Below are 19,543 nucleotides of genomic sequence, written 5' to 3'. Positions count from 1 at the left end.
GGACGCGTCATTCGGCGTTTTGCTTTGCCACGCGGTCGCGTCATCCATGCGGTCGCGTCACTCGTGCTATTCCATGCCACGCGGTCGCGTCATCCATGCGGCCGCGTTACTGCAATTTGCTCTTCTCCGCGCGGTCGTGTCGTCCATGCGGCCGCGTCGCTTCTCGCTGGTCATCTCCTCAATTTCTTGTGTTCCTTCCATTTTTGCAAGTTTCCTTCCCAATCTCCAACTCATTCATGCCCTATAAAGCCTGAAACACTTAACACACAGATCACGACATCGAATGGAATAAAGGAGAAATAAAATACATAATTAAAAGTCTCTAGGAAGCAAGTTTTCAGTCATGCAATAACTTTAGGATGGAAATATAAATGCATGCTTATTTAATGAATAAGTGGGCAAAGATCATGATAAAACCACACAATTAAACACAATATAAACCATAAAATAGTGGTTTATCAACCTCCCCACACTTAAACATTAGCATGTCCTCATGCTTAGTTGAAGGAGATAAAATAAATGAGTAAGAACATGTAAAACCTATGCAATGCAATGCAACCTATATATATGAATGCAGCTATATGATTTTTGTCCACTTGATCAAAAGTGAGTAAGCTCTTCAAAACAATTACAAATCAAATTCTACTAACTCAATTCTTATACAGTAAGAACAGATAAAAGTGCAAGAAGATAGCTCATGAAAGCAGGGAACATAGAAATTCAAGCATGGAACCCTCACAGATGAAGTATGTACACTCTAGTCTCTCTAGTATATATGGTAATCACTCTATCCTTCTCTAATCATGCTTTCTAATTTTTGTTCTTCTCCTAACCAATCAACAACATTTAATATACCAATGCAAACATCATGAGGTCTTTTCAAGGTTGTAATGGGGCCAAGGTAAGGGTAATGATACATATATGGTTAAGTAAACTTATAAATTGAATCTTTAATTAACCCAAGCTTTTAACATAACCTATATATATATTCTATATAACTTCTAGAATTCATACCTAGCTACCCAGAAATTCCCTTTTACATTTCATACTCATGTTTCAACATTTTATTTTTATTAAATAACACACACAATTCTATTTTAAGCTAACCAAAGATTCAATTTGGGATGTATAATTGTTTTTCCGCTTAAGGCTAGTAATGTGGTAAAATATAGAACAAACGGGATTTAAAGGCTCAAAGTGGCTAACAAAGGTAATTGAAAGGGTAGGCTTATTTTGGATAAGTAAGCTGAACAAATAATGGCCCCAATCATATGCAAGCATGTAAATATAATAAACATTAGACATATAAGATGAAACAAAATATAGATTACAATCATAGAAAAGTAAACACACAAGAATAAAATAATTATGGTTAAATAATGTAACCATTCATAAAGGCTCAAATCTCACAGGTTGTGTGTTCTTTAGCTCAAAAATTATGTTCCAAATACAACTTCAAGCAAATTTAACATAAAAGTTTTAATTAAAATTAGTGAAATTTTGTTGCAAAGATAGAGTTTTAGAAGAAACTTATTGTCTTTTCAATCAAGCAGAACATGCATGCAACTAATCTATTACTATGCAATTTATCCTATTCTACAAAAGAAAAACTAACTAAATATCCTAATTTATTGGTGTATAGGGAAGAGAAATTACCTCCGAAAGTCAAGTACTGACCGACCTCCCCACACTTAAGGCTTTGCATCGTCCTCGGTGCCATCTGTCAAGAACAGAGGTGGGCTAGTAGCAGTATCTCCACAGTCAGGACCATCATGAGCGGATAATTTATACGCTTTTTGGCATTGTTTTTAGGTAGTTTTTAGTATAATTTAGTTAGTTTTTACTATGTTTTTATTAGTTTTTATGAAAAAATCACATTTCTGGACTTTACTATGAGTTAGTGTGTTTTTCTGTGATTTCAGGTATTTTCTTGCTGAAATTGAGGGACCTGAGCAAAAATATGATTCAGTGGCTGAAAAAGAACTGCAGATGCTGGAGAATTCTGACCTCCCTACACTCGAAATGAATTTTCTGGAGCTACAGAAATCCAATTGGCTCGAACTTAATTGCGTTGGAAAATAGACATCCAGGGCTTTCCAGAAATATATAATTGTATCTCTTGTTAGTGTCTTTGTATCCTCCTATCAGAATAGACACAAAATATACTAATTCAGTATCTTTAGACACAATGTCTCTATCCATATCTCATCTGGCAAATACAATTTTGTATTTTTGTGTCCCTGTTTCAGTGTCATATGTCTGTAGACAAACGCAACCTTAAAAATTGATAAAAAAAATTAGTTAAAGAAAAAAAAAAGAGAAAAACAAAAAACATAAGAAGAAAAGAAACTTAATTAGACTTTATTACAAAATAATTTGTTCACCTGATATTTTTTATAAAATCAAAAAAGGTTTTATTTTTTTTATTTTTAAATATATTAAAAATTTAAATGCTAGAGTATATTTACTTAATTAATTGAATTGTACGAACTATATTTTTATTATTTGTATTACTCATAACATATGTAGTTACTAAAATTTGTGTGTTCATCTTCTTGTGACTTATCAATATATATAAACTACACTGTTTATAAATAATGGTTTTAAATTTGATATTTACTTTAGTTAATAATTTTGTCAAAAGAATAATTAAATTAATTATATATTTTCTTTTGCTAATAAAATAAAGCAAAGTAAATATTTACCAATTTATTTTTTTTTTGTCAACATAAAAATAATTTAATTTTAATTTACTATTAGTGTAAAAGCAATTTTATTCATACATTCAGATATATAACGTCATATCAACAAAAATAACTTAATTTTATTTTGATTATGTGAATGGTCTTTTAAAACAATGAATATGATTAGACTATGTATAAAATATTTTACACTATTAATACATAGAAAATAAACTCTATAAAAAGATAAAGGCATAAATAATTATTTTTTAATTAAATTCGATATGTATAATATTTTTTATAAATTGATTTTACTAAATTCATGTTTATCACAGACAATGCCATATTTTATTTTTTTATTAAATTCAAGATTTTAAAATTTAAATCCATCTATTCTACTACTATCGTTAAAAATAGTTCCTACATTTTTGTACACTTTAAAATTATTTGATGTAATTTTATTTTCACATCCTATTACACCATATTAATTTTTTTTTCCATAGACAAATTCATGATTTAATATGTATCTATCATATTAGAAGATTTAGAGGTTAGGGATTAGAGATTATGGTTGAGGGGTTATGATTTAGGATTAAGCGTAAAAAATTTATGGTGTAGGATTTTGGATTCATAATTTAAAATTTAGAATCCAGAATTTAGAGTATTGAAAATGATAGTTTAGAATTTTAGGATTTATAATTTAGAATTTAAATCTTTATGATTTATGTATTTAAAAAAGGTTTACACGAATATATATTTTAAGTTGATCAATTCGAACAAATATATATATATAAAATATATTGGTGAACAAAATATATAAAATATAATCGTTTTAAAGAATTTATTTAATATGTTATAATTTTATTATTATGAGAAAAATAAATAAATTTTAAAATAATTTACTTTCATATATGTATTATAATATATAAAGATTTTTTTAACATCTAATTAGATGTTAGTGTTATTATAAATATTAAAATATTTTTATATTATAATTAGTATTTAAGGTTTAAAGTTTATAGCTAATAGTTTAGAATTTATGGTTGAGTATCGCGTTTAGGAATTAGGGCTTAGGATTTTATGTCTTATGATTTTAGAGTTTGGAATTTAGAGTTTAGAATTTATGGTGCAAGGGTTAAAGAATTAGAAATGATAGTTTAGGGTTTAGGGTTTAAGATTTAGGATTGAGAGTATTAAAAATGATAGTTTATGTTTAAAATTTAAGATTTAAGGTCAAGGTTTTAGGTTTTAGGAATTAGCGTTTATGTTTTAAAATTTAGAATTTAGGGTTTAGAGTTTAGAAAAATTTCTTTTTATATTTTTGTATCACCGAGTTAATGCAAGAATAATAAATAATCAATATATATATTTTTATACAAAATACTGAAATTTATTATTTAAAAATAATTATGCCACTAAAAAATTTTGTACGAGAACATTTTTTACTATATTTTTCATAAGCTTTTGTTGTATAACTTTTAAGAAAATTAATAATTTATATACTTGTTATGTAACAAAGAAATGTTAAAATCTTTTTTATTTGATAAATCGAATTTTTTTGTGTAAAAATAAATTAATGTAACCCGTTTAAATTAAATTATTTTTTGAAATAGTTAAGAAAAGTTTACTATTACGTAGTATTTGTAATAATAATAATAATAATAATAATTAGTTATTGTAAATGTAGTAATTTTATTTTTAGTGAAATTTTTGTAGTTAAATAATTTTATTTTATGAAAGTTTTATTCATAGTCAGTTTGTTTTTAAAATTGTTTGGTTAAAAAGGAATTTTGAATCAACCCCTCCAACTTCTTTATTTAATAAAACCTCCCAAGTTCTTAAAAGACCACATTATATTTTTTTTATAGTAGAACTAAAAGAAAAAAGAAGATTGTTAAAAGCTAAGCAATACAGAACAGCAAGAACAGGTGATGAAGAAAACAAGAACCAGTAGCAAAAGGAAGAAAATAGAATCTTGAAGAATTATTGGAGTAACCTTTTATTGAATGAGGAAAAATGTTTACAGAGTGAAAATGAATTATGCATACAACCCTAACAAAATTGATTCCTTTTTGTACACCTACACTTGTTAACTATTCTTGAGGGGTATTAACTAATGGGCTGCTATTGATTCATTGGGCTGCAGCTGACTATTACTAGTTAGGCTTGTACTTTGGACTACTGTACTCAATACTCCCCCTCAAGCTCAAGTTGCTCCTTGGAACAACTCTGAGCTTGTCTTTGAGCCTCTCATAACTGGTTGCTGACAAAAGTTTTGTTAAAATGTCAGCAACTTATTCAATTCCAGGAATATGTACAACTTGTAATGACTTGTTGTTGATCTTTTCTCGAACAACTTGGATATCTAACTGAAAATGCTTCGTTTTGTCATGTAAGACTGGATTTGCAGTGAGCAAAACAGTGCTTAAATTGTCACAAACTATTGATGGAACAGTAGTCAATGCAATCATCAACTCAGACAGCAAATTTTTCACCCATATAATCTCTTTTTCACAGGCTACCAGGCTTTGAAATTCTACCTCAGTTGAAGATCTACTTATAGTTGTTTGTTTCCTACAAGACCAAGTAACCAAATTAGTTCCGAAGAAGACACAATAACCCGAAACAGACCTCTGATCCTCTAAATCTGCTACCCAGTCAGAATAAGAAAAACCATACAACCTATAGTTGTTGCATTTATGCAAGAGAAAACCATGTTCTTGTGTTTCTTGAAGGTATCTTAAAATCCTCTTCACAGCCTTCCAGTGAGCAAGTAAAGGGCTGTGCATGAGTTGAGAAACTTTTCTCACAGCAAAACTCAGGTCAGGCCTAGTGATGGTAACATATTGCAATGTACCTACAACAGATCTGAAGAGTTTTGGATCCTCAAATTGTTTTGAACCTGTAGACAGTAACTACAAAGAGATCATAGGAGTAGGCATAGCACTTGCCGTACTCATTCCTAATTTAGACAGTAGGTCTTTAATATATTTAGCTTAGGATAAATGAAGCTGTCCAATTTCAGTTTCATGAACCTCAATACTAAGAAAATAAGACAACTCTCCCAAGTGTTTTAAAGTAAAAATCTTGATTAACTTTTGTATCATAACATCAATTTCATTCGAATCATTACCAGTGATGATAATGTCATCAACATAACATAGAATATAAATGACATAGTGAAAGCTATGTTTAATGAATAAAGATGTATCAGACTTAGTACTAACAAAGCCAAACATGTTTAGAGTATTGCTAAGCTTTAGGAACCATTCTCTCGGAACCTGCTTGAGGCCATAAAGGGCTTTATTTAATTTACACACTAAACTGTTAGAATCATGAGAGAAACCAGTAGGTTGATGCATATATATAGTTTCATGTAAATCACCATTAAGAAAAGCATTATTAAAATCCAATTTTCTTATAGACCATTCTTTAGATAAAGCTATACTTAACACAATTCGAATGATGGCAGCTCTAATAACAGGACTAAACACTTGTTCAAAATCAAAGCCTTCAGATTGGTGGAAGCCTTAAGCCACCAATCTGGCTTTGTACTTTTGTATGGTGCCATCCGGAAGCCTTTTATAGTGAAGACCCATTTTGAGCCAATGATTTTGGCATTTTGAAGCTTTGGCACAAGTGTCCAAGTATGATTTTTGATTAAGGTATCATACTCCTCTTACATAGCACTTTTTCAATGAGGAATAGCTAATGCAGCACTAGGTGTTTTAGGAAGGGTTTCAAGTAAAACGTTTAAATCAACATCACTAATTAAAGCTTTGGGTTTAGAATTTTCAGTTTTAGACCTAGTGAGCATGGGATGTTGATTTGGAGGTTTAGAAGATATAAGAATATCTGCAGATGTAGGAACGAGTGCATAATTATTATTATTATTATTATTATTATTATTAATAGAGTCAATAGGTGGAGGGCAGATTTGTATCCCAGAGACGGGAATATGATGTTGTGTTTTAATAACACAGTGTATGGAATTAGAATTAGTAGGAGTACTTGGATTATTACTACTAACATCTCTAGGAGTACGATTTGTATACTGAATATTCAAAATAGAAGAACTATGAGATGGAGAGCCTAAAATAGAACCTATACTAGGAATAAAATGGTTAAAAGAACTAGATTTATCAGAATCTCTAAAAGAACCATTCTTATCAGTTTTAACAAATAGTTCCTTGTAAGGAAATGAGGTTTCATCAAATTGAACATGTCTTGTGGTATAAAGTTTACCACAAGGTGAAAGACATTTGTAGCCTTTTGAGTTTGGGGCATAACTAAGAAAGACACATTTATGAGATCTAAAATTTAACTTTGTTTTGTTGTAAGGCCTTAAAAGAGGAAAACAGCTACTACCAAAAACTCTTAGAGAAGTATAATCAGGGACAGTGTTAAACAAGATCTCGTAAGGAGATTTATTGTCCAAAATTGGAGTTGGGATGCAATTAATTAAGTGAGTAGCTATTAAAACAGCCTCATCCCAAAAAATAAATGGCATAGAGGCTGTAGATAACATGGCAAGACTCATTTCAATGAGGTGCCTATGTTTTCTCTCAGTCCTACCATTCTGTTCTGGAGTGTAAGGACAACTAAACTTTTGAACAATACCTTCATTGGCCAGGAATTGACTGAACTGATGAGAAGTGTATTCTCTACTATTATCAGACTGAAAAACTTTTATTTTGTGGTTTGTAAGATTCTCCATTTGTTGTTTAAACTGTTTGAAAACTAACAGAACTTGAGATTCAGAGACAAGTAAAAAAAGAAAAGTATACCAAGAATATGCATCAATAAAGGTAACATAATAACGAAATTCTAAGTGTGATACAATGGGTGCTGGACCCCAAACATCAAAGTAAACAAGTTGGAGAGGTTCATTATAAACAGTAAGTGAGGAATTAAAAGGCAATTTATGCATTTTAGCATGCATACAATTTTCACACACATCAGGAAATAAAGTATCTTTATTCTTGTCCATGTCAATATTACAACTTGATAGAATTGTGAGTACAATTTTCTTGGCTGTGTGGCCAAGTCTTTTATGCCACAAGTCCAAAGAAACTTTGGAAGAAAGAAAAGCACAAGGTTGTAAAGAATCTAGAGAAAAATTAGGAACAGTAACATTGAAAAATTTGTAAATGCCACCATGTCTATGTCCTTGAAGAAGCACTTTGTCAGTTTGCTAGCATTTAACAAAATACACAGGAGCATAAATATGAAAATAAACATCATTATCTTTAGCAAATTTGGAGACACTGATAAGATTTTTGGTAATTTCTGGAGAATAAATTAATTGTTGTAATCTAAAATATCTGTTAGAATCATAAGCATAGAATAAAGAAGTACCAATTTTAGATATATACAAATCTGAGCCATTTCTAATCTGAACTTGGTCAAGGCCTGAGTAATTTGAAGATGTGATAAACGAAGATGAATCAGGAGTAATGTGGTGGGAAACACTAGTATTGGGTACCACGAGGAGTCAGCAATAGATCCTGGAGCAGCTATGTAGGCAGTAGGATGATGAAAAGATGGAGGGGGTGGTGGTGGTGTAGTTGAAGAGGTGCTGGCTTGTGACAGAATAGAAGAGTTTGGTGAATTGGTGAAAGAGGTGGAAGAGGGAGTTTGAGAATTTTGTGATGGAGGAGGTATATGTTAGTTGAATCTGTTAAAACAATGCCAAACAATATGACCAAATCTACCACATACCTGGCATTGTGGCCTATTCTGATTGAAAAAGGATCTGCCTCCTCGTGAAAACCTACCATCTCTACCTCTTCTTCCTCCAAAATCACGACCTGGATTGGAATTGGAAGGAAATGAACTCTGATAGATATTAGCTTGAATCATAGAGGTTGTGGATTTTCGGAATTTATCAAGCATATCATCAAAGGTTAAAATTTGAGTTTCAACCTCACAAAGACTGAAAATTTGTCGCTTGGAATTGACAGTGTGAATTAAAACTTGATATTCTTCATTCAATCCTTCAAGCAGTGCATCAACATGTTCTTCAATAGTTAAAGGAGAGCCTAAAGCTGCTAAAGAATATGCAATCTCCTTAATTTTCGAAATATATTCAGAAGCTGTTGAACCTTGCTTCTTGATAATCTTTATCTGTGCTTTGAGCTGTTTGACACGGTATGTGGTAGATTCCTCAAAATATTATTCAATTCTATCCCAAATTTCATGACTGAAAGAGCAACCAACCATTTTGGTTTTGAATACAGGATCAATAGATGCCAGAAGCCAAGACTAGAGATTATAATCATCTTAAAGCCACTGGGTATACGCTGATGACTCGATTCCATTTTGTTGATCTTCAATCATAGTGAATCTGGGAGGAATACGATCTTTATAGAGATGATTTTCTAAAAGTTGACCTCGAATTACCGTCAATGCTTGTTGTTGTCAAGTTTTGTGATTTCTTTCTCCTAATTTATCACTAATCGGAGTAAAGGGTTGGGAGTTGAACAACTGAGGTGGGAAAGAAAAGGGATTGAGATTAGCAAGATTATTGTTGTTGTTGGCCAAATTTTCAAGGTTTGAATTGTTGTTGTTATTGGTCCCAGGAGGTGAATTGTTAGATGAATGTAGAGATGCATCCATAGTTATGAAAAACCAGAAGCTCTGATACCATAAAAAAAACAAAGATTGCTAAAAGCTAAGCAATACAAAACAGCAAGAACAGGTGATGAAGAAAACAAGAACCAGTAGCAAAAGGAAGAAAAGAGAATCTTGAAGAATTAATGAGTAACCTTTCATTGAATGAGGAAAAATGTTTACAAAGTGAAAATGAATTATGCATACAACCCTAACAAAATTGATCCCTTTTTGTACACCCACACTTGTTAACTATTCTTGAGGGCTATTAACTGATGGGCTACTATTGATTCATTGGGCTGCAACTGACTATTACTAGTTAGGCTTATACTTTAGACTGCTGCACTCAATAAGAACCAGCCATACAACATAACTTTAACGGAGTTAAACATCAAAATTGTCCCTGAGATTGGTGTCGTGCACTAAAATAGTCCCTGAGATTCCAATTGCACTAATTACGTCTCTGAAATTGACAAAAATGTACCATGTTAGTCCTTGACCCATTTTCTATTAACGGTGTGATGACATGGCTTGATGATGTGGCATGTTAGTGACACGTGTCACTCCATAATTTGTCCACGTGTAATGGTATGATGATGTGTTGACCAGTGACATGTGGCATGCTGACATGGATGGTTGCACCACGTGTCACAATGCTATTTGGCCACGTGTTTATTTGTGCCATGTATCGCAACAGTATTTGTCCACGTGTCATCCATTATGTCATGATCGTAGATGCACCAAATTAGTCCCTCACTTTGTGTTAAGTGACTCATTTTAGTTCCTAAAATTGAATGCCGAGCACCAAACTAGTCCTTTCACTAGTTTTTTCTCCTTTTTTTTCTATAAATTCAAAATTATCATTATCTTTGAATCCATTAATTTCAATTCTATTTTTTCACATGTTATTTAAAATACAAGTGCTTTTATAAAATATTTTTTCTCTTGCGGGTTACCTTGAAGCGCTGTCTTGGAGTTGACGTGAAGATATCTCAAGCACCCCCACTACCATCTCCGACCTCTTTTGTCTAGACTGAAGAGGTCGGAGATAGTAGTGATGGTTTGAAGTGCCTTCGGTCTAGTCCATTTACACACAATGAAAACGTGTATTTCATAAGAACAAAAAAAAATGTGTATTTTAGTTTTTGATAAAAAATGTGTCTAATCAATTATATAATTCTTTTTTTATAATAACATACTTATATATTACAAAATTTACCAATGTTAAATTATAATAGAAAAAAATTGTATAATTAAAACTAAAATTTTAAAAATTTTAATAAAAGCACTTGTATTTAATGATGTGTGAAAAAATAGAATTAAAATTAATGCATCTAAAATATTGAAAATTTTAAATTTTTAAAAAAATGAGAAAAAACTGGTGAAGGGACTAGTTTAGTGCATGACATTCAATTTCAGGGATTAAAATGAGTCACTTAACGCAAAGTGAGGGACTAATTTGGAGTATCTATAATGATGACATAATGGATGACATGTGGACGAATGCTGTTGCGACACGTGGCACAAATAGACATGTGGCCAAATAGCATTGTGACACATGTCACAACCATCCACGTTAGCATACGTGTCATTGGTCAACACATCATCATACCATTATACGTGACCAAATCATGGAGTGACACGTGTCACTAACATGCCACGTCATCAAGCCATGTCATCATGCCGTCAATGAAAAATGGTCAGGGACTAATGTAGTGTATTTTTGTCAATCTTAGGGACGTAATTAGTGCAATTGAAATTTCAAAGATGATTTTAGTGCACGACGCCAATCTTAAAGACCATTTTGGGGTTTAACTCACTTTAACCAAAACTATTCTAAAAAGATTCAAGAAAAACCATAACAAATTTTAAGCAAGAATATCCTGTATCTCCTCTCCTATATCAAATTTAAAAAAACTGTTGTCTGTTTAGTCCAACTCATAGTTGTAAAAATTGGACCGGACAGGCCGATTTGATCGAAAAACCGATAAACCGTACCCTATACTGGTCCGGTCCGAGGTTAGGACCGTTCAAGGAAGAGAACGGAACGAATCGGCTAAAACCGGCCAAATTCGGTGAAAACCGGACCGAACCGAACCGAACCGTTTAGTCCCAACTGAAGGCGAAGCTACGATGCATCTGGGTTCTGCAAGTCCACCATGCTCTCCATAAGCTCCTGTATGCCAAGTGTCAAAGTTGTGTGGTTGTTGGAAAAATTTTTCAAAATGGCTCTCATAGGGTTCAAACTGCTCACTCCAAGGTTGCAAGAAAGACAATCTGACCACCAGGCTACATTGCTTTTTACTAATACATATCCAAATTATAATACATATAGCAATTTTCTATTTACTTATATTCAATTAATTTTAATTTTAAAGTCATTAATTTTTAAATCAATTATATTTTATTTAACTATAAATTTTATTAATATATATATATATATATATATATATATATATATATATATATATTAAAAAGATTAAAAAAATTATTAATCATAATTTATTTTTTCTTTTCATGATATCTATTAATATTATTTTTTTAATAAATACTTGTAGTATATAATAATAAATAAAGACTCACATGTAGTTGTCTTCATATGAAGTTGATAGTTGAAAATCGTTAGATGATATTTAGTTAAATTTGTTAAATTATCTAACTGTTTTTAAATATCAACTTCACATGAAAATTAATTGTATGTAAGTTTTTACTTATAATAATATAATAATACAATAAATATAAATTAATTAATAAAGTATTAAAATTTGAAAATGATAATTATTTTTATAAAAATAAAATAAAAATACTTATAATAAAAAAAATAATTAAATTTTACATAATTATACCGGATTAATCGGTTCGACCAATAATCTATCGGTTAAACCAATAATCCAATAATTTCACCGGTTCGATCACCAATTCGGTTCGGTTCTAACAACTATGGTCCAACTAGTCTTATTAACAGTCTCACTGAGTCACTGTTGACTGTTGAGCCACTGCCTTCTCTAATCTCTATATTCCCAAAAGAAATGAATTTTCATACTCTCTCGGTTTCTATAACACCTTCTTCTTCTTCTTCTTCTTTGGTACCCTGCACTCCAAAAACTTATCTCTGCTCCAACATCAATAATGAGTCCAGCCGGGTCAACTCGCCCGCGCCATCCCAACTCACCACAAAAAGGCGGTGCCTCTTCTGTGGAAGAAGGCACTTCGTTGAAGCTGCAACATTGGCAACTACACTCTTCCCTATTAAACCTTCCAGAGCCACCAATAATTCAGATTCTGATTACGATTACGCGGTAACGATTAACAATTTAACTTGTGCCGTTGACCCAACAATTAACAGAGAAGTCAAAAGATGAGGTTTTTGTTTTGATTGCCAAAAAAAAACTTACTTTTTTGTAGGATGTGCTTAACCAGTTTCATCCACCAAAGCCAGATTGGTATGAAGAGTTCTATGCTTGGGTTATGAATTCAGCTACTAAGTCTTATGAAGCTGAGGTTTATATTTCTTCATTTTGCATTTAATAATTACCATTGAATTGAATTATGAAGCTGTTGTTGTTGAATTGGATTGAAGTTTTGGGAATTTCTCTTCTTCTTTTTTTTATTTTATTTTATTTTTTTTGTGGTAAGGTTGCAAAGTACAAGTCACAAGTCTTAAGTAACTTGAAGGGGAAGGCTCTTAAAATCTTGGAGGTTGGGATTGGAACAGGTCCTAACCTCAGTTATTATGCTAACGATTCCGATGTTCATGTTGTTGGCATTGATCCTAACCCGAAGATGGAGAAATATGCTCGGTCTTCGGCTAGATTGGCTGGCTTACTGCTCTCAAACTTCGAGTTTTTTCAAGCTGTATGTACCATTCTCTCATCGGCTTATAGGCACTGCTTTAAGAGGAATGTTCTCATAAGGAGTGAATATTAAATGTGGAATACACTAAAAGATAACGGCACTAGTTTGTGGTAAAGTAGCACAAAACAGTATATTTATGGAAATGCTTTCTAGGTTTGTGTCAATTATGGCCTATATAGTTACAAAGCTGAATGTTAATGCTATATGCTCATCATTTGATAAAAGGTGTAAATTTACTTCATCCATTTATTTAGAAAATTTTCCACATTTTTCTACAAGAATCAACTAATCATCACTCTTGATGTTGATGCTTTGTTCTGTTTAGTTATGTTAGTTTATGTTCTGCATTTGTTAATTGAACTTTATCTTTAATGTTGAGTCTACTTAGGTTGGGGAGGCTATACCACTAAGTGATGCTTCAGTGGATGCAGTCGTTGGAACGCTTGTATTGTGTTCTGTTAAAGATGTTGATTTGGCATTAAAAGGTAATGAAACTTGTAGAGCTTTCTGTGTTTTTCTCAAATAAATATATTGATTTTATTGTTTGGTGCAGAGAGGAGGTTACAAGTTACAGCAAAGAAGAGTATTTACTCAATCATCACTGTACTTATTAGTTTACTTGTGTGATTATTATACTTCGTTAGCTGCATTTTGGATTTTCTCATTAAAACGATTGTTTGAACTTTGAATGTTTGGCCTAAAATTTGGAAAGTATTTATTATCGGCTTTGCATGATTTTTTTTTTTTGTGTTAAGAAAAGAAAAAGAAACAAGAAAGGTAGAGGAAACTCTTAGAAGGTTTTGAATATAAAAAGTGATTGAGATGTTAGTGTTTGCATTCCCTTGCATTGAAGACATAAATTTTGAATGTAAAAAGTGATTGAGATGTTAGTGTTTGCATTCCCTTGTATTTGAAGACACAAATTCATCATCCTTTAGACCATAATGCTAGAAAGAAAAAGGCCAATTCTGCTGACTGATATTGGTACTAATTGAAATTGGTCACTGATTCTATTGAACTTGTCTCAAGTTGTATGCTTGAGGGAACTTTAGCGCAAAAACTGGATTACTAGATATAAAGATCATTGAGGGTCCTTCACTCAACTGGTTGAGCTTTTGTATAATTTTTGGTTCTTGATTCTTGACACACTTGTTACTTAAGGGTTATCCCCCAACGCCAATTCGCTTTCTGTGCAGAAGTTAAGAGGGTGTTGCGACCTGGTGGAAAGTATGTGTTTGTCGAACACGTGGCTGCAAAAGGTGTGTACACAACTTCCAAATTCACTTTGGAAACCGAAATAGCTTAGTAACAACTTTAGTTAACTTTGATTTACAGATGGCACAACTCTCAAAATTTTCCAACGACTTATTGATCCTCTGCAGCAGATACTTGCAGATGGGTGCCACCTTTCAAGAGATACAGGAAACAGCATATACAAAGCTGGATTTTCAAGTGTTGAGTTCAAGACAGCATTTGTGTCTAACGCTTCATTTATAAACCCCCATATATATGGAATAGCATACAAGTAGCACTGAAAGGCACAACCTGCCCGGCTACATGGCTTCGATCAGGGACTGAATCTTCCTCTTCCTCAACATCTATACCAAGCACAAATTTCTGAAGTTATACCATGAAGTATGTTTCGTATCAAGTTTTTCCAGTTTCAAAATAGTGAGGTGGAGGAGACACTTATTTTGCGTCATTTACAGCATAATATAGGTTTCAACACTTATTTTTTTCATTTCATCCAAGACTTGGAAGTTTGAGCCGACGTCCATGGCACCAACGACGGGCTCCGATACCATTGTTAAGTATCTAAGAAAAGTAGGAAACCACACCTTAAAAGCTAGCTGATGAGTGGTTCTACATCAAGCATCCTATACTACCCGATATGAGACTTTGAGCATTCCATAATACCAAGTCCCTAACAGACACCTTTTGTTCCCCAACAAAGTCTTGCGTGCTTGGTTAATATGTTGTGTTGTCCACCTATCTTCTTCTTCTTGCTATAAAGCATCTTTAATGGCATCATTGTTAAACACAAATTTGGCTAGTGTTGTTTTGCACATATCTCGAATTCCAGGATCGAAATGATGCAACAATTTGTTTTTCTGAATGTAAATGAGCCATCTGAACTTCTATATCCTCATCAAATCCAATGATCTTTTGGTCTTTAACGGTAAGAGATAGTTGTTTTGCTGCAACTGTTAACAGCAGAGAACGAGTCAGCTCCGGTCTGAAACTTCACTAAACCATTTCTTTATCCTTCTTGAGGAATCTTGAATCTTTCTCCCAATGCTATCCAACTTCCGTTCAATAACAAAGCGACTCTGGCACATGAAAACATGGGTTTCCACGGTTTGTGCTCCAGTTCTCTTGTATATTCATCAATAACAAACTGAATTTTTCAAGCAATGGCTCTCAGTTCACTACCCAAACCTTCGATCTTTTATTGAGTTCTCCCATCTCTTGTACTTGTAGTCCATCCATCAGTTGCTATTCGATTTGCTGTTTGAGACTCGTGATATGCTGATTCGAGGATGGCGCCTTTGTTACCTCTGTCTCTTTACTTGAGCTTGTTGCTCAATGTCAGAGTTGGTTTCATCCTCAGTAACACTGGTTGATACCATGGCATTCCCTTCTCACGTCCTTCCAAATTTGCAATCGCATCTTTTCTTCCTTTCTGAGATAGCGTGAGTTCTGTACACTAAGGAACTCAGAATCAATAAGGAACTCAGAATCTTAAACTGTAAATTTCAATTGCTCCACCCACACTTTTTGATTCTATTCATGGCTTGTGCACTCACTAAACAAAGTACGCATTAGCCCCCGGTCCATTTCTAACAACTCCAAGTTCCTATCCATAGACCTATACAAAAAGTCAATCAAGAACCCCTTGAGCATTGTTTAGTGCTATTCTTTCGTTTTATTTGCGCTTGAATTTTCTGGTTGGAAACTAAACATGAAAAAATTAGTGTCTCTTATTAGTGTTTTTGTGTCTTTCCTATCAAGAAGGTTACGGAATATACTAATTCAGCGTCTCACGACATAATATCTATATTCATGTCTCGTCCGCTAAACATAATTTTGTGTCTCAATGTCCCGTGCTTATAAGCAAATGCATTCCAAATCCATGTCATACAGTCTATGTAGGTTGATCTTATGTGAAGAGCATGTCCAATTTGAGTAGAGACATGCTTCATATGCTTCTTGAATTTCCCTTCTGTGGGATGAAAAAGGATACGCTCGAGCCTTCCAACTCTTTTATCATAAAAGTGTCTAACAATGCATTCTATGGCATTACACACACTCTTCACCTCCTCCAACCACAAATTTTCTCTCCTACCAATCAACTTCAAACTTGATACAATGTCTTATGTGAAATCCCATCTTTTACCTCTTTCATCACCTTCATCACCTGGGTACGGATAATCAAGTCATGACTTAGGACATTCTTTACATGTTTTTACTACGCTGAGGCTTCTCCAGAAGGATTTTCAATGGCTACGCCTGTGTTCTTTGTTTGATCCTATATTGAATTCGTACAAAGTACATGTATTAGATATACAATATACGATACGACATGAAAATATGGTAATTATATACTAAAGATAATTCACTAAGTGTTCAATTTTATAATTTTACTTTTACAAGGATAATTGTCCATTTTAAATAAGGTTGGCAACAGTTCCTTTTATCAGTCAACATTTTTATTCTACTTTAAAATTTTCTCTTGTTCTCTTAATAAATTCGTTCAGTACTTGGTTGATTGTTGATTAAAAAAAGTGAATCTAGTAAAACCCTTTAAAAAGTTTATGCATTATTAATTTTTCTTTTTTATTAGTTATATCCCTATTTAAAGTAATTCATTGTTTCAAACTTATTAGATATTCTTCTTTAGATATTTTCCCATTATTAATGTTAAAAGAGACTTTTGTAAATTATCTTTTATTTATTTATTTCGTTTTGTATAACTCGAACATTTTTAAATTGTTTTAATAGTGTACTATGTACATATTTAAAATTATACACTTAAATTGATGTCTGATAGGGGGTGTGTGTAGGATAATAGACAAACTAGGTTATATTAGAATCCTCAATCCTTGAAAGAGAAGTAATGCATGTGCATAATCTTGGTTGTTTCTCCGTTTGGAGAGATCTTTGATCCTGAAAGTGATCCGTTCAAGCTTCATATGCAAATAAAGGGGTTTAATAAACTAACTTGGATTGGTCAAATGGTCATAAATTCGTTCGTTTAAGCAAGTATTAGAAATTTGAATTTTACTTTATGCATGGAGACTTCATTGAACAATAGCAGACTCTTAAATAATACTAAGATTCGCGACAAATTAATCTTTAATCTAATAGATTAAGGGAGATTGTGGATAAACAAAAAAGACAAAAAAGGAGTTTAATAATTCCAAGTGGCTGCCTGCTATGTTGGTTTGGTTTGCTGAGTCTTAGCAAAGTGTGTTCACTACAAAAGAGAAAGTGAAGAATTTACAATGTATTAGTTAAAATATCGATTTAACTCTTAAAATATTTTGATATTTTGAATATAAATAAATTAATAAATTTTATAAAATTTATACTCAATTAACAATTTTATAATTTAAATTTTATTATGATTTTATATTTTAGGTATTTAATTTACTTTTTTATTTGAGAGAGCATAAGAAAATAATGATAATTGTGAACAATGTGAATATATAATGGATTAAAGAAGGAAGGTAAATTAAAATTAAAAATCAGATCATTAATTAATTATTTAATTTCAAATTTTCAAATTCGAAAAATTAGAATTAACATTTAAACGCATTTACACTAGGTACGGTTATTCCTAATCTCACCATAACCTCCAATACACGTCCAAAACTCGCCGTCATTGTTCTCCAATCCTCACCTTGCATCGCTGCCCTAGTACCCCACCGGCACTTCCCCGTTGTCCGTTTCGATGCCACCCAGCCTCCCGTCGACGCTGCTGAAGCAACTCTTCATCCCGCTCTTGCTCTGTAACGTCAGATCGCTTCGCAGCAGCCCCGTGCATCTTCCCTCCTGCTGCCCCCTGTTGCCAGCCATGCAGACCCCACCGCAGCCCCTGATGAATCCATATTTGATGATGATTTTTGGTTGAAATTGAATGGATTTCATCATATAAACTTGCACTTATTCCACTAAATAGCATGCATTTGAACTTTCCTCCTAATTTGTGCTTGATTAAAAACATGCTCTTTTGTGCCTAATTTGATTAATTTTATTCTATTTACCTTCCATTCGATGCCTTAATGTTATTTGTGAGTGATTTCAGAGGTATAAGGCAGGAATGGCTTGGAGAAAATGGAAGAGGAGCATTCAAAGTGGAGGAAGCATGAGGAATCAAAGGAGAAGAGCTCAGCCTAGTGTGCGTACGCACAGCCATCAATTCAAAGCCACGCGTGCGCGTGAGCCACATCGTGCGTGTTGCGCGTCCCTTCAAGCATCACCTAGTGTGCGTGCGCACAACCTCCTGTGCGTAGCACGGGTAGAGATTTTCGGCAGTGTGCGGACGCACACGTCTGTGCGTCCGCACAGATGGACGCACATGCCTTCATTAAAATCTCACGTGACTCGCAATTTTGGTGGTTTGGAGGCTCATTTCTGAATCCAATTAGCTCATAAGGAAGGGAAAAGGAAGACAATACAATAGCATAACATTAGTGTAGCTTAGGAGTAGTAGTAGATAGCTTTAGTATAGTTTTTCTTTAACTTTTTCATCATCTCTACTAGGGTTTTTACATTCAAGTGCCATTTCCATTTTGATCTTGGATTTTGCTAATTTCCATTGTAAGTATCTCTTTGTTATTACTCTTTATAGTTACATTGTTCTTACTCTTTCTTATAATTCAAGTTATAGTTAAATTTTACTTCTCTCTTGCAATTTCTATTTCTTGTTGATGAATTTGATGATTGATGATTGTTACATGCTTTCTTGAGTCTTTATTGTTGATTGAGATCATTTGTTGCTTTTGGTTTCAAGCTTTTTCTCATTTTTCCCATGTTTAAGGTTTTTGCCCACCAAGTGTTTGACAAAATGTCAAGTATGATTTTGGGCTAGTTTTCTATCTCTTGGCTTGGGAAAAGTGAGCAATTGAGTTCCTAGAGTTGGAATGTCCAACATTTAGTGTCAATTTTGGATTGTTAATTGTTCTTGTTTCCACTAACACTAGATTGTTGCTAAGGCAATTAGCAAGCAATTTAGGATTTGTGGGTTAAGAACACTTATGCTCATTTAACTTACTTAGGGTTAATCAAGTGAGATTGATCCATTCTAGCTGTCATAGTTGTGGTTCCAACAAGGAAAGGACCCTTAACTCACTCCAAGTCAAGATGCCTTTTATGCCTTAATTCCTTCATAC

At 32.9% G+C, this 19,543-nt stretch overlaps 1 protein-coding gene across 8 annotated transcripts; it reads left to right on the top strand.

Moving 5' to 3' along the window:
- The first annotated feature begins 12,262 nt into the window (after nt 1-12,262).
- On the top strand, nt 12,263-15,193 carry LOC112750317 (uncharacterized). 8 transcript variants are annotated; one of them, XR_011872017.1, is made up of 6 exons: nt 12,263-12,592; nt 12,699-12,794; nt 12,930-13,148; nt 13,537-13,633; nt 13,702-14,407; nt 14,484-15,193. XR_011872017.1 is itself a non-coding variant. In XM_072216357.1 (6 exons), the coding sequence occupies exons 1-6, from the start codon at nt 12,323-12,325 to the stop codon at nt 14,675-14,677; spliced, it is 936 nt and encodes a 311-aa protein (XP_072072458.1). In that variant the 5' UTR covers nt 12,272-12,322; the 3' UTR covers nt 14,678-15,193. The 8 variants fall into 8 exon arrangements, 6 of the variants coding, with proteins under 6 accessions (XP_072072458.1, XP_072072460.1, XP_072072459.1 ...); XM_072216357.1 differs by having other exon boundaries at nt 12,272-12,592; nt 14,348-14,407; XR_011872018.1 differs by having other exon boundaries at nt 12,274-12,592; nt 14,534-15,193.
- The last annotated feature ends 4,350 nt before the right edge of the window (nt 15,194-19,543 follow it).

This window comes from Arachis hypogaea, chromosome 15, assembly GCF_003086295.3.
Source record: "Arachis hypogaea cultivar Tifrunner chromosome 15, arahy.Tifrunner.gnm2.J5K5, whole genome shotgun sequence".
In the NCBI taxonomy this organism is placed as follows: Eukaryota; Viridiplantae; Streptophyta; class Magnoliopsida; order Fabales; family Fabaceae; genus Arachis; species Arachis hypogaea.
The sequence above is the reverse complement of the archived record's forward strand: the minus strand, read 5'-3'. Positions and strand labels throughout refer to the sequence as shown.